This window comes from Saccostrea echinata, unplaced genomic scaffold (assembly GCF_033153115.1).
Source record: "Saccostrea echinata isolate AGI-Se365-2 ecotype Australia unplaced genomic scaffold, CSIRO_AGI_Sech_v1 ptg000046l, whole genome shotgun sequence".
NCBI classification, from domain to species: domain Eukaryota; kingdom Metazoa; phylum Mollusca; class Bivalvia; order Ostreida; family Ostreidae; genus Saccostrea; species Saccostrea echinata.
In genome coordinates, this window is record NW_026889795.1 from 6,901,377 (window position 1) to 6,916,901 (window position 15,525).

General features: G+C 34.5%; 2 protein-coding genes and 2 non-coding genes across 4 annotated transcripts in view; all 4 read right to left on the minus strand.

Moving 5' to 3' along the window:
- Window positions 1-15,525, minus strand: part of LOC133202280 (endoglucanase-like) — an 87,529-nt gene that overhangs the window by 69,473 nt on the left and 2,531 nt on the right. The gene's annotated exons all lie outside the window — the stretch shown is intronic.
- Window positions 1-15,525, minus strand: part of LOC133202278 (uncharacterized) — a 31,987-nt gene that overhangs the window by 1,877 nt on the left and 14,585 nt on the right. Inside the window, exons 5-7 of the mRNA XM_061338071.1 lie at window positions 11,630-12,160; window positions 6,552-6,649; window positions 4,287-5,480 (exon numbers count right to left, since the gene is read on the minus strand). Coding sequence (XP_061194055.1) covers window positions 4,287-5,480; window positions 6,552-6,649; window positions 11,630-12,160 — 1,823 coding nt within the window. The remainder of the gene's footprint in view (window positions 1-4,286; window positions 5,481-6,551; window positions 6,650-11,629; window positions 12,161-15,525) is intronic.
- Window positions 13,440-13,512, minus strand: Trnas-cga (transfer RNA serine (anticodon CGA)). The gene has a single exon. It is a non-coding gene; the product is annotated as a tRNA-Ser (tRNA).
- Trnas-cga (transfer RNA serine (anticodon CGA)) lies at window positions 14,648-14,720 on the minus strand. The gene has a single exon. It is a non-coding gene; the product is annotated as a tRNA-Ser (tRNA).

Below are 15,525 nucleotides of genomic sequence, written 5' to 3' on the forward strand. Positions count from 1 at the left end.
GAAACAGTAGGGCTACATATCAGTTACTGCACTCCCTTGGATTTCATTTATATAAATTGCATACATTAATGACATGTTTTTTTATTATATCCATGGACATGTGTTGTTAGATAAATACACACCAAGAATAGAATTGAGACTGTAGACATTACCATTATGTTCAATGAGAACTTGAAGAAAAATATCAATTATAACATTTCGAGATAACAAACTCAGAATGCGCTGGCAATATCATGCTACATAGTCAATGTCTAAGGTTTTTCCCACCTCTACTACTGAAATAAAGATTTTTGAAAAACAAATTATTACACGCATTTAGCCTCAAGTCATTAACCAGAACGGAAATCGACAAGCTTTTTGTAAACGAAAAAGCCAATCCCGGATCTATAGGTCAGCTCCCTATTTATATAGAAGTGAACCTTTAGATACTAAAGCGGAATCAAGAAAGTTGAAACTGCATATAACAATTTCTGCACCCTGGTCCCTGAGATCCACGCAGAAAATATATAACCAGGGTTAAACCAGATGCCATGGGATTACATCAGATTACACGTGCGCCAGAATGCTTTAGGCGGCTCGCCCCTAAGACAACTTGCCTTTAGGACAATTCGCCCTCTTCGAATTAGAACTCACCAATTACTGGCAAATCTCGCTTAAAATCTGGACATTGTATTTTTTTTTTATTGATTAGCATATCCAAGATCCGATTCTATTCTTTTATACATATATCCTTCTATGTAAAAAAAAAAAAAAACCCAAACAAAATAAAACATGTTTTACTATTGTTTTTTAAATGGATTGTTAAAATAAGCTCAGAGTTTCTATGCATATACTGACAAAACGTCAAAGATACTCAAGCTGTACAAAGTCAAGTAAGAAATGTCATAAATACATGTATTCTAAAATGAAATAAGATGTAGGCTATGGATCGAGTTTTATCTTCTACTGAACTGTTGATTAAAATGCATGTAGTAGGAAACAAATGCATGTAGTGGCCTTATCATGAAGTTGCACCAACGTGAATTAGTTTTTATTTCTTCTTAATCTAAAATTCTTATTTAGAACTTCTTAAGGTATGTCACTCGTCAGCCTTTTAGAAAATTTCTGTCAGAACCTCTTACTTAAAAACTATTTATTACAATTCAATCTTTATAACATATTTAGATTAAACAATGTAAAATGTTCAACATTCAATTAAAAAACTGCTCAAAAATTCACAAAGAAGCAAGATTTATAAGGGACTATTTCTTGTGGCGGAAGGATATTTAGCAGAAAATTCTGCAAATCTACACATTTATTAAATTTAATATCTTAGAACGTTAGCCTCACATACTTTTACTCGGAGAATATTTTCCGTTATGATATGCCTGGAATATTAAATATAGGTCTCAATTTATATTTTTATAACAAAATTTACACCTTCGTTCAACAAACATTGCCAAGAAATGAAGATATATTAAGGAAGTCGAGATAAAATTTACACAGTTTTTTGCCTGAAAATCGCATATTTTGACCAATATTTCAAAATTTACATCACTGACCCCAACTTTTTTTTTCACTATTTTAAACTACTCGATACTTTTGACCGATCAGCACTTAAGTTGTAAAAAGTTTGATATATAAAAAAAATATTCTATTGCCTATTTAGATTTTTAATACCCCAAATATGAGACTTTTTTTTTTAGTGCAAAAAGGTCACACAATAATTTACGCGCATTAATTTGCATGATTTTTTCAATGATAAATATCATTCAAACCATTTTAAGTAAAATAAGATTATGTTTATTGCCATGGTTACATCTTATAAAATACGAGAACGGTTAAAGTGATTAACCAGAGAGTTACAATTTAAGTGCAAAAAGGTCAACTTTATTGTACCGTAGCTCAGTTAGATGCACACTGACCCCGTTGCAGTGGCGTTGTTTCTATATTGATTGAAATATTTCTCCATATAAATGTACTTAATATATTTAATACTACATGCATCTATCCGTATTACTAATTACTCAATGACATCGCAACCTTTGATATACAGCAACCCAAATAGCTTGTTACAGGAGAAGGCACCCAAAAATCCCAAAGGTCAATGCTACATACAGTAAACAATAGATACCTTGATCAAGGCATGTTTCTATTGTTCGTAATAACAGTTTTAGTAATACGACAGTAAAATTAAATTATAATTTAAACTTTACATGTTTCAAGATGGAAGGAATCCTTTATATAACACGTACTATTTAATTCAAGATTTTCTTATAAATTTCAGTTAGAAACACAGACCTATGGTCCACGTATTGTGGTCCTTTTTGAAGGACAGCAACTTGGTAAGATATAGCTGCAGAACTGTAGCTACCCGAGAAAAAAATATATTGACAGACCGGAGAGCTACAGTACCACCCATTGATAAAAGTGTATATCTATTGCGCACAAAAAAGTGCGCTGTTTCTCTTTTTATTTCTCCGTGTTTTCCAAACTACCATCTCAAAATATTGCTGTTCCTAACATATTCTTTAGCTATTTCATACAACAAAACATTCCTTATAACCGTTGTTTATAGCCCTCCTGTGCCTGAAATTGAGACCAACAAAAATTTTGCCTGTTTATCATGTTTATACTGCCATTTAGGTGGCAATATAATCCGGTCCAACGGACTTCCTGCAGATGTCAACTAAAAGAGTAGTTGATAGACGTCTAAGGAATTTTTTAATCAAACTCTTGTACAGTTTGGGTAAGAATTTAGAAAAATAAATCCAGAACTGAGCGCAACTTTTTTGTGCGCAATAAATATACATTTTTTTCAATGGGTGGCACTGTAGCTCTCTGGTCGTCTTGACTCCATCCCATTTTTTTTTCAGACCAGCGAGCTACAGATCTGCAGCTAGTTAAGATATCATTCGAAAGACCTGCAACTTTTACTTTTGGTGCTGGGTGCTTGATGTAGGAGAAATCACTACCTATTAGTATGTTAAATGTCTTCAGCTTGACGCAGCGTTTTTTTTTTATATATATTTATTTACGCTTCCTAAAAATGAATGTGAGATTTTATGTCTTATCTTTGGAATATGTTATAAGAGAAACCGTGACGGAAAAACGGAAAATTAACAAAAGTAGAATTTTTGCAAGACACATGCAAATTTTATCCAGTTCTTGAAAGTATTAGGTTTCAGAAAATTACAGGTCTCAGAACCTAAAAAAATCTACTTTTATGGAAAAAAATATAAGAAAAAATAATTTTAGTTTGCCCCAACACGAAAATATTGCTTCACTTCTTCCTCTTCAAGGACGCATGCGCAGAAAAGTTGAAGTTACCATGGTGTCAATTCCTTATATATAAATGTAGGATGACCAAGGATTTTGATATAATCTTTAAAAAAGATGATCATGCAGAACTTATTCCTCACTTTCAATGTTGTTTACAAGTTTCACGCTAAAAATAAAAGATACATGACCTTGACAGTGTTGACATTGTCGATAACAACCACGCCATACATACAACTTTTCTTTTTTCGTCAATTACACCTTGCAGTCTTTTTTTTTTCTTTTCACCGTGCAGTTGAGATCCCAAAACGTTGCTTTATTCATATTTCTCATAAATCTTTAGCTTTATGATACATTTATCTTAAAAGAAACACGATATTGACTCACTATGTAACTTTCACTTTGACTGTATTGATGAACTTTAAAGCAATAACTTCAATTTGGTAATTACTCATCACTTTGTAAACTTAGTTGCATTTTGTATTTCCAGTTACTTAACTACTACTGATTTTCAGGACCTGAAGATCGGACCTTATTCAAATATAAAATAGAAGAGTATAAAGTTTTAAATTGCTTGTTTGTTTGTTGTTTAACCTCCCTGTCGAGGATTTTACACTCATATGGAGACGCCACCACTTTCTGTTTGAGGGCTGCATATTTATACCTATACTCGGCATTCGTGGCCATTGAGCAGTGAGGGATTTACCTACTGCAATACGTGACCACGATTTATACGATTTCATCTGAAGGACCGTTCTCCACATCCCACAGTGGAATCCAACCTGCGATGTAAGGATCAGTTCCTTACACCGCGACTGTCGAACAGACGCTCTAACCACTGTGCCACATGGGCAACAAAGAGCATAAAGGTATTTATATTAAATTCCAAAATAATTTCTTTCCTAAATATTTCAAAACTATTATTTTGAAGATCTCGTCATCGTGATCAGGATCAAGTCTTCATTATTTAAACTTTAATGATTTAAAAGAAATAGCAGACTTATATAAACGACAATATAATACAATACCTGTGTCCAGTATTTGAGGATATCTGTCGTGTTAATAATATGCTTTTTCCCTGCAAGACAGGAAGGGCACGGAAGAGTCGGTTCTGTAAATTCCGATTCTTTTATCACGTGACTTCTTTCACTGTCACAAAATCCAATAGGTCTGCATTTGAAGGCAATTTGAAATTTCAAGTTTCTTTGAAACGTACTGGAAAGAATGTGCAATTCACTTTCAATTTCTTCCCTTATCTTGAAACATGTTTGTATTTCAACTTCTCCATCAACAACAAAGACCTGTAATTGAATTTCTGTTGGTGTCATTCCAAGCAGAATATAATGATTCTCCAAAAGAAACACAGCTGCTGTCTGGTAAATGCATGGTTCTTCTTTTCCTGCTCTTTTTTCTTTGACAAGAGTCCAAGGAAATTGCATGCAACTTACTACGAGGCGGTGGAAAATGCCTGCAGGAAGCATATCAAATGCGTAGCACAGGATAGATGAAGCAGGGTATTTTGTAAAGCTATCGCCAGGAAATGGTATTTTGTTCATACATGGAACATACCACTTTTTGTCTTCCATTTTAGCCAGGAGTCCTAGCTTCTCCATGTACAGCATGATATCATCTTTGTGTTCAATGCATCCATTATCGTACATATTCCATATTGCCAACAGTAAAGCTTCACTCAGTTCTCCAGTATAATTGAATTTGTCCCATTCCGATGCATGATAAAATAATGATGAATGATGCAAGAAATCCTCTTCTGCATGGTTTTTATCAGTTATAACATGTTTGAATGCATCTGCAAACCACTGAACATCAAGAATAATTATTTCTCTGAGGAATTGTTGGTTAAAATTCAAAATTTCCTTAACATCATGGAAAAACTGCAGCATGGTATTAACATCTTCATCTCTCTCCAATTTTATATCCTGTGGCAAAGCTTCATTGAAAGCCATGAGTATCCCTTTGTTGATTATTTTAAGGGATTTCTTTTCCTGAAAGAAGTTTTCAAACATTGCCCATGAGTGTGGAAGCTTTTCACCCCAGTGATCAAGTTTTTGAACTACATCAACAACTGACAGCTTGATTTTTTCAATGCTTTCACTTTCATGGAATCCTACTGTAAACATCCTTTTTGTGTCAAGATGTCCTTGCAGGGACCTGTCATTTGTTTCCAAAGTCTTCCATATCTCATGAAAAAACCTTCTTTTCTCCTGAAAGAAGATATCATTGAGAGTAAATTTATCAAGCTAGAATACAGGGACAAAACGTGAAAATAGCAATGCAGCGTAGTGTTGAACTTTTGCATCTGTTATGAAGAACGACAGAAGAAAGACTGACCGGGATTGCGAAACACTGCCCATATGAATTATCTTTAATTTCTTATTACACATGATATTCACGTATATGCTTTTTAACTCCCATTTCATATATTTATTTACATGAATTCTCGTTACCCATCATTTTCACTTGGCAAATATTTGATCAAGAATTATGATGTCATGGGTTTGGCATTAACCCCAAATGAATGATTTAGTTTTATATTATATTTTGCATGTTTCAAATCATATCTAGAACCTGAAATAAATCTAATATATATAGATATTAAGTAATTGTTATGGTACCTTCAAAGTTCATTTCACATAGCTTACTATGATGTCATATTATATAGGCAAATAGAATATCTGGATGTAACCTTGAAATACCGGCAAATAGCCACAAAATTAGAATGTAGAACCCCATTTGACGTACATTTTGGATGTCACACCCCTAGATCCAAAGATGGATTAACTTTTCAAATTTCATCATCCTACATCTCATAATGATAAATTAAGTAGCTAAAAAATTTTTGAAAATTTGTATAACCATTAAATACAAAATTTAGGTCACTGAGGCCTTCTTTTGAAACACTGAATTAATTGGGTGATCCCCTGGCAGATTGACCAAGTGAACAATGTGGGATAATCCTAGAACTCTTGGAATCCAAACTAGATCAGTTTGACCTGAATACATGTTCCGATTAGAAGGAGGGTTATTTTGAGCCATTTTTGATTCCTAAACTGTTGTAGAAGCCAAGATGCATCAGCTTTTGGGTTTGCTTACAGATTGATTCATAGTGTTCAGAATGTGTACATTAAATAATTAAAATGAGTAGCCATCAATTCAATGATAAACCTTTAGGCAGATATGACAAACACTATATGCCCAACCATATTCATGGCAGTGTATAAAAAAAGATCACAATCATGTTCCAACAAGATATGGAATAAAATCATATCAAATACCTGTTCTGTCTTTTCTTCAGCATGAGTGGCGACCAGTAAAACGGGAGCCTTTTCACTGCTGTATTGATGAATGGACTTTGCCCAGAATGTTAGATAGTCTGAATAAAAAATTCAACATTCCTGAAATGACTTAATCAGTGAACAATATGCAAAACCATTGAAGCTCAAATTAAACTAGTCTCTGTGGAAGTGATAACCTCCAGAAAGGAAGAGAGTATCTCGATACATCTTTGACAAGAACTCAGCCATCTTGCAATCATTTTTAAGTTTTTACCCTATATATGTCTTTGTAAGTATGTTAAATTTGATCCTTAATTTGAGCATCACCCTAAGCACAGCATTTTAACAAGTTTGAATGAATACTTTGTTGGATTGTTTACTTATCAATATGATTTAGTGCCACCCTGCTACTCTAGTTATCGTTTTTGAATTTCTTACCAATTATATGCACTTTCACTGTATTATATCACTCAATCACTCATATCACTATTGTCCCAAGAGAACCTTTTTCTACCACAGTGACTACAATTAAATTGAGGGTGATTTTATTTTCAAAAAAATGAAATAAAAAGTGAGCAAGCTCACATACCTCACGCTCCCCCAAAACTTGAGGATTCAACACAAAATGAATGGCATGGTGCACTTTAAATACACAGTATAATTCAAAAAGGGGCATTACTTACAAAAAATCATCACATCAAAACTGCTTGCATATAAGAACATTCAAATCTTTGTGCGTTACAAATTTCATTGGGCTGAATTTTCTAGATAAATAATGGAATTAAAATTTCTTGGTAATATACAAATGTACACATTATGTTTGAAATACCTACAAAGTTTCAGGAAATTCAGTGCAGGAGTTATGCTGACAAACTGTTATTTAAATTCCTCAGTGATTTCAATTTGTAAATGAGTGCAAGTCCATGTCCAACGTATGACAATTTACACACTTAAATAATTGACGGAAACAAAATTACGATGTAGTCAGTCATATAAACATTTTATATTGTTTATATATTGTACTTATGAAACTATTTAAGACAAAGCACTAATTTGAGGTGGAAGGGGGGGGGGGGGGGGGGCTTTTTGTGTACTTCTATTCAAGATTTTGTGTGGGTGTGTGTGTGTGGGTGTGTGTATATGTGTGGGTGTGTGTTGAATCATTAATATTTTGATCTCAGAATCAATAGGGGTCTATTAAGGTCATAAAATATTTTACATAAAATTTCATTACAGAAGCCGATTCCAGTGGATTTCCTTATTATCTAGCTGGAAAGTTTCTTCAATAATAGCCAAAACTCTAAGGGCAAAAATAATGGTATCGGAATTTCCTGGCAATATGCACATCTACATACTGTGTCCTAAATAACTGCAAAGTTTGATGAAATTCTGTGCAGCGGTTTAAGGGGAGTTACACTGACAATCTGTTCATCTCTATATTCAAGATATACCCAAACATCTAAGTTGAAAGTGCCTTAATTCCTAAAAAAGAAAAATAACGGAATCGGAATTTCCTGACAATATGCACATCTACACATTGTGTCCTAAATATTTGCACAGTTTGACGAAATTCTGTGCAGCGGTTTAAGAGGAGTTGCGCTGACAAAAAAGGACTGAGACTGATGGACTGACAAGTTGCGTGGGTATAAAAATGACTTTTTTAGCATATCAATACAACAATGGTTAATATAAATAAAGAATTGTCATTTTAGTGCCATCTGCAATAAAGATATTTACAATACATTCAGTTGCTGAATTTCTTTATTTCCTTTCCTTCTCAAGGACAGATGATAAAAACAAACAAGAGGCCCAAGAGCCTTAAATCGCTCTTCTGATAAATTGTACAACATATCACTTCTATTTAAAGCCTCCAAGTATTCTGTTTATTAAGATAACATCTTAAAATTTCAAAAATAGGTCATAATGACCTACATTTTGGTTAAAACACTCTGAGAACCCAAGATGCATCAACTAATAAAGTTTGATGATTCTAAGCCCCAGATAGAGCCCTGAGATTCCAAAATTAGGTCAGAGTGACCTACTTTTTAAAAAAGACACTCCATGACCCTGAAATCCATCAACTGACAAAGTTTGATGATTTTAAGTTTCTTATATTTTAAAATATTTAGATATTGCCTGGAAATACCAAAAGTAGATCACTATGACCTACTTTCTAGTAGACATATTCTGAGAATTCAGAATACATCAACTGAAAAAGTTTGATGATTCAAAGCCAATTACTACCTCAAATATTTAAATATAGCTGTAAAAATTCAAAACAAGGTCATAGTGACCTACTTTTCAGTTGACACACTCTGAGGACCCCAGATGCATCAACTGACGATTCTTAGCCAATTAGTATCTCAAAACAATAAAATATTCTCGCAAAATTCCAAAAGTAGGTCACAGTGACCTACTTCTCAGTTGACATACTCTGAGGAACCAATACATCAGCTGACAAAGTTTGATGATTGTAAGTCAATTAGTACCTGAATTATTTTATATAAAGCCAAAAAATTTCAAAAGTAGGTCACGGTGACCTACTGTTCGGTTGAAATTCTCCGAGGACCCAAGGTGCATCAACTGACAAAGTTTGATAATTCTAAGACAATAAATACCTGAAATATTTAAATATAGCCATAAAATTTCAAAAGTAGATCACATTAACCTACTTTTCAGTTGACGTTCTGTGAGGACCCAACATGCATCAACTGACAAAGTTTGATAATTCTAAGACAATAAGTACCAGAAATATTTAAATATAGCCATAAAATATCAAAAGTAGGTCGTGGTGACCTACTTTTCAGATGACATTCTCTGAGGACCCAAGATGCATCAACTGACAAAGTTTGATAATTCTAAGACAATAAGTACCCAAAATATATAAATATAGCCATAAAATATCAAAAGTACGTCATGGTGACCTCTTTTTCAGATGACGTTCTCTGAGGATCCAAGATGCATCAACTGAAAAAGTTTGATGATTCTAAGACATTAAGTACCAGAAATATTTAAATATAGCCATTAAATTTCAGAAGTAGGTCATTGTGACCTACTTTTCAGTTGAAGCTCTCCAAGTACTCAAGATGTATCAACTGACAAAGTTTGATTATTCTAAGCCAAAATTAGTACCTGAAATAATGACCTACTTTCAGCTGACGTTTTCTGAGGACCGAAGATGGATCAACTGACAAAGTTTGATGATTTAAAGTCAATAAGTACCAGAAAATATTTAAATATAGCCATAAAATATTAGAAGTAGGTCAAGGTTACCTAGTTTTCAGTTGACGTTCTCCGAGGACCGAAGATGGATCAACTGATAGAGTTTGATGACTGTAAGACAATAAGTACCAGAAATATTTAAATATAGCCATTAAATTTCAAAAGTAGGTCACGATGATCTACTTTTCAGTTGAAGTTCTCCGAGGACCCAAGATGCATCAACTGATAAAGATTAATTATCATAGTCTTTAAATTGTTCAAAATATGCCTCTAAAACAATCTGAAAACGAATGCCTGCAAAATTCAAAAAGTAGGTCAAGGTGACCTACTTTTCAGTTGACATACTTTGAGAAAAGATTAGCCATAAAATTCAAAAAATAGGTCAAGGTGACCTACTTTTCAGTTGACATACTTTGAGGACCCAAGATGCATCAACTGACAAAGTTTGATGATCATAGGCCTTAAAGTGCCGTAAATATGCCTTTAAATCAATTTGAAAAAGAATGCACACAAAATTTTAAAAAAGTAGGTCACCGTGACCTACTTTTGAATCAACACGATATAACATCCTAAGATGCGTCAACTGACAAGATTTGATGATCCTAGTCCTTATAGTAAGCAAAATATCAATGTTTTAATAAAAACTTAATTTTTGGTCAAAGTGACCTTGAGAATGACCTTTGCCCCATTGAACAATTTTTAATCTTCAACATATCCTCATCCTTTTGTGTAAGTTTGGCGATAATCTGCCCAGTGGTTCTTGAGAAGAAGATTTCTTTAGCAACCAGTATGTTTCATTTTATTTTTCCTAATTATGTCCCCTTGTTTAAGGGTCACATCCCTAGTTTTAGGATAAATGGGAGCCCTTGGGCCAAGGATACTTTGTGACAATTTTGACAAAAATTGGCCAAGGGGTTCTTGAGTTATGGCCTATATTCTAAAAAGTTGACACATACTGCAAATGGGTGCTTGGATTGGTATGGTTTTTTTTAATCTATTTTGGTTGTAATTGACTTTGGAATTCAGTTTACTCATGACTATACAGACCTAGTCAGGTACTGGTTGACAGTGGCCCAAGGCCGAGGTTAACCAATTCCTGACAAGGTCCATATAGACATGAGTAGTCTGAACTCAAATGTCAATAACCATTTTATTAAATGATCAGGAATTTTACAACATTTTGACACTAATTCTTGTCCCCTTTGTAATGTAACAAAACATTATAATTATATTCCAACACTTTAACAACCATTTAAAAGTGGAAAACAACACAATAAATACTCAACCATTTACTTATTAAGGAGTAAAGTCTCTTCGGTACTAGCGTATACCATGTTTACATTCAAACATCACATGCTTTAAAACACGCAATTTGATTATTTGAAAAAAAAATGTCAAGAGGAAAGCCCGGAACTTCATTTGGAGTTGAACTCACTCTGAGGTACACCTCAGGAAAAGGAGTCTAGACCAATCAGAGAGAATCAAAATTTCTGTTCATTTAATAAATGAAATAGCTGCACTCTTGTTCCAGAAAACAAATGTATGATGTCATACATATATACATACACACAAATGTCACATGGTACAAACAATTTACAAAAGCTGATAACTTAATAAACAATGACATTTTTATTTCCTTATGTTTTGCATAGCAATTCTAAACGACAAATTCAGTGACAAATATTTGATTTCGAGATGATTTTAATCAAGCTATCATTGCAATTCTCTAGTTATACGTACATGTACACACTCTTCAAAATGAGCATATAAATGTAGCAGATATTTTTTACATATTTCATTGTCTTTAATCTAGATACTAGACAACTAACATACAATATCATGTAACAATAACAAACCTCTGTGTGTCCATCCCTTGTAAATGGAGCCTTCCTGACTACAGACTTCTTCTCCAACCTTATCATCAAACTTCTTCTCCATATTGAGCACCAGAATGAAGAATGCTCGTGGACTCAGAAAAATCTGGTGTGAGGCATAATATGCACATTGTCCTGCAAAGTCTACCATGGTAATTTTTTTCTCAGGATTATCCGAAACATCTTTGGAAACTCGTAAAATGCCTGATATTTCTGAATTATCAGGAATGTTTTCTCTGTCAACTATATCCTTTTCTTTTTCCACAGACGTGGCAGCTTCATTTCCTTTAAGTGAGTCAGATTCTGTATCCAAGTTCTCATGTGACATTTCTTCATCACTCACCGATTCTTCATTGCTTGCTTTACTGGTTGTATCCTTCTGATCCCTTGTCTCTTCAATATCCAACTTTTTCATGTCACCAGATAATTCTGCAGGTTGTTCTGGAAAACTCTTTTGTTGGCTTGATTCATCAATTTTAACTTTAAAGCGTTGTTTTTGGTTTGATGAGTTTACTACAAAACAAGAATACCAATATTTAAGTTTTCAAATAAAACCATCATGTTTATTCCTTTACTCCAAACATACATTTTGAACATCACTAGCTCAGCTGATCCAGTTTATTTCATAGAGTAGAGAACAAGTCAGGCCCATAGGTCACAATGCTCAGTGACTCATGCTCTCTCTCTGACATGTAACACCACCATACTTGAACTAGAAAGTTATTAAAGTTTATACAAAATTTAGCAATAGTGACAATGAATTTGCTTCAATGACCTTGGTTTAATTTAAAGGGTCATGATTCAGACCATTTGTAATCTTTGACAAGAATGGGCATCTAAAGTTTTTTATCACAAAATTACAAAACCGGGGGGGGGGAGTGGGATATTCTCAGGGTTCTCCATGGGCCTTTAAACATGGCAGCCCCGCCACAGTTAAATTCCATAGCGCCACAGTTAAAAATCAGTCCCATAGTTCTGCTAAATGAAATATTAGTGCCACAGTAAGATCGTCATCGATCAGGAAGACAAATGTATAAATCTATATCTCAAAATGATCGTACCATCAAATTATGTACTGTTCAGTTTCTAATGTAAATCATAAATTTATTCTAATTAGGGCCCATTATTTGGCTTGTAGAACCAATTATCTTCTAGATCTAGCTGGACTTTACACATGAATGAAAAGAGACAAGTTGTTTTCTTACACTTTGGCTGGTACATGTAATTGCAAGTGAACATGATGAAATGTTTAAAACTAGAGTATTAAATTACTTGGCTTTACTTTAGAGAAGGTAACCATGTCTCTAAAATTAAGATAATTAATACCATTTGTGTATTTAATCAGTGATTCAGAGGAGCTGTGTATTTTTCAATTTGTTTAATGGTTTCTTTGCCAATTTGGAAATGACCGAGAAATTTAGCACTTTGCCATAGTCTTCCGCCACATTTAAATTTGAAATGATGAAGAACCCTGATTCTATCACTTTCTTCAATGAGTCTTTTGGTTAAACATGACTTTATGACCCTTTATTATGTAACGGGAAAGGAGAAAAATGCAGCGGACCAGACCGGGATTCGTACCCGGGCCCCCTGAATCTCCAGTCAGGTGCTCTACCAACTGAGCTATCTGGCCACCGGCGATGGAACCCATCTGACCGCCACATTCCTCCCTCCTTGAAGGTCTTTGGCCCCCAAAGACTCCAACCCAGGCTCATTCCTGGCAGGCCTCTCACCTGTCACTTCCAGGGCATGGCACGGCACCAAATGTAATGGGAAAGGAGAAAATTGCAGCGGACCAGACCGGGATTCGAACCCAGGCCCCCGGAATCTCGAGTCAGGTGCTCTACCAACTGAGCTATCTGACCACCGGTGATCAAACCCGTCTGACCGCCACATTAGAATACTTTCACACTTTCATGTACATGCATTAAAGGACTTATTGCATGATCTTTCAAAAATCGTAATTTTATGAAAAATATCATCTACAACCTTGTTTATTAAAATACTGAATAGAATAAACGTTGTTGAAAGCATATTTTAAGAGATATTAGGAGTTGAAATTCAAATATGGCAATATGCATATTTCAGTCGGATTTCGGCGAATACTGCTCTGACGTCATAGGCGACAATTCAGTGATAGAGAGATGAGAATATGCACACTAATTATGGAGTTATCAACAACAAATGCAGCTTAATTACGAAAAATACTGAAAAAATTAATGCCTAACGTGCTTCTCAATTACTATAGAAACATTAACTAGTTCTATGGTATAAGGCTTCTGAGAAATTTTCGTTTTTTATTCCAAACATTTAGAAACTGTAGCTTTGATTACGGCAATGTTTCGTGATCGGGAAATTATTTTTCAAGATCGCCATCCTTTAAAAAAAACATATGAAGACTTGCATAAATTAATATTATGTTAAAAATAAAGAACAACAAAGTTATATAGTGTTAAATTTGTGAATCAAATAAGTAAATACGTGTGATAAGATGACAAATCAAATCGTATTCTGATGGCGAGTTTCTTCGTCTTCGCCGCGTCTCCCTCGCTATCGTCGATGCTATTTAAATACAATGTAAACAGATTTTTCTGATTTTTTCTTGCTGCAATTCTAACATATAAGGTTGGATATTCAATTTCATATCGATAAAATAAGCGATTTGGTCATCCACAACGCAGAAAATTCAGGTTGTATCGCGTATATTTTTTGGTTAAACATGACTTTATGACCCTTTATTATGTAACGGGAAAGGAGAAAAATGCAGCGGACCAGACCGGGATTCGTACCCAGGCCCCCTGAATCTCCAGTCAGGTGCTCTACCAACTGAGCTATCTGGCCACCGGCGATGGAACCCATCTGACCGCCACATTCCTCCCTCCTTGAAGGTCTTTGGCCCCAAAAGACTCCAACCCAGGCTCATTCCTGGCAGGCCTCTCACCTGTCACTTCCAGGGCATGGCACGGCACCAAATGTAATGGGAAAGGAGAAAATTGCAGCGGACCAGACCGGGATTCGAACCCAGGCCCCCGGAATCTCGAGTCAGGTGCTCTACCAACTGAGCTATCTGGCCACCGGCGATGGAACCCGTCTGACCGCCACATTGGAATACTTTCACACTTTCATGTACATGCATTAAAGGACTTATTGCATGATCTTTCAAAAATCGTAATTTTATGAAAAATATCATCTACAACCTTGTTTATTAAAATACTGAATAGAATAAACGTTGTTGAAAGCATATTTTAAGAGATATTAGGAGTTGAAATTCAAATATGGCAATATGCATATTTCAGTCGGATTTCGGCGAATACTGCTCTGACGTCATAGGCGACAATTCAGTGATAGAGAGATGAGAATATGCACACTAATTACGGAGTTATCAACAACAAATGCAGCTTAATTACGAAAAATACTGAAAAAATTAATGCCTAACGTGCTTCTCAATTACTATAGAAACATTAACTAGTTCTATGGTATAAGGCTTCTGAGAAATTTTCGTTTTTTATTCCAAACATTTAGAAACTGTAGCTTTGATTACGGCAATGTTTCGTGATCGGGAAATTATTTTTCAAGATCGCCATCCTTTAAAAAAAACATATGAAGACTTGCATAAATTAATATTATGTTAAAAATAAAGAACAACAAAGTTATATAGTGTTAAATTTGTGAATCAAATAAGTAAATACGTGTGATAAGATGACAAATCAAATCGTATTCTGATGGCGAGTTTCTTCGTCTTCGCCGCGTCTCCCTCGCTATCGTCGATGCTATTTAAATACAATGTAAACAGATTTTTCTGATTTTTTCTTGCTGCAATTCTAACATATAAGGTTGGATATTCAATTTCATATCGATAAAATAAGCGATTTGGTCAT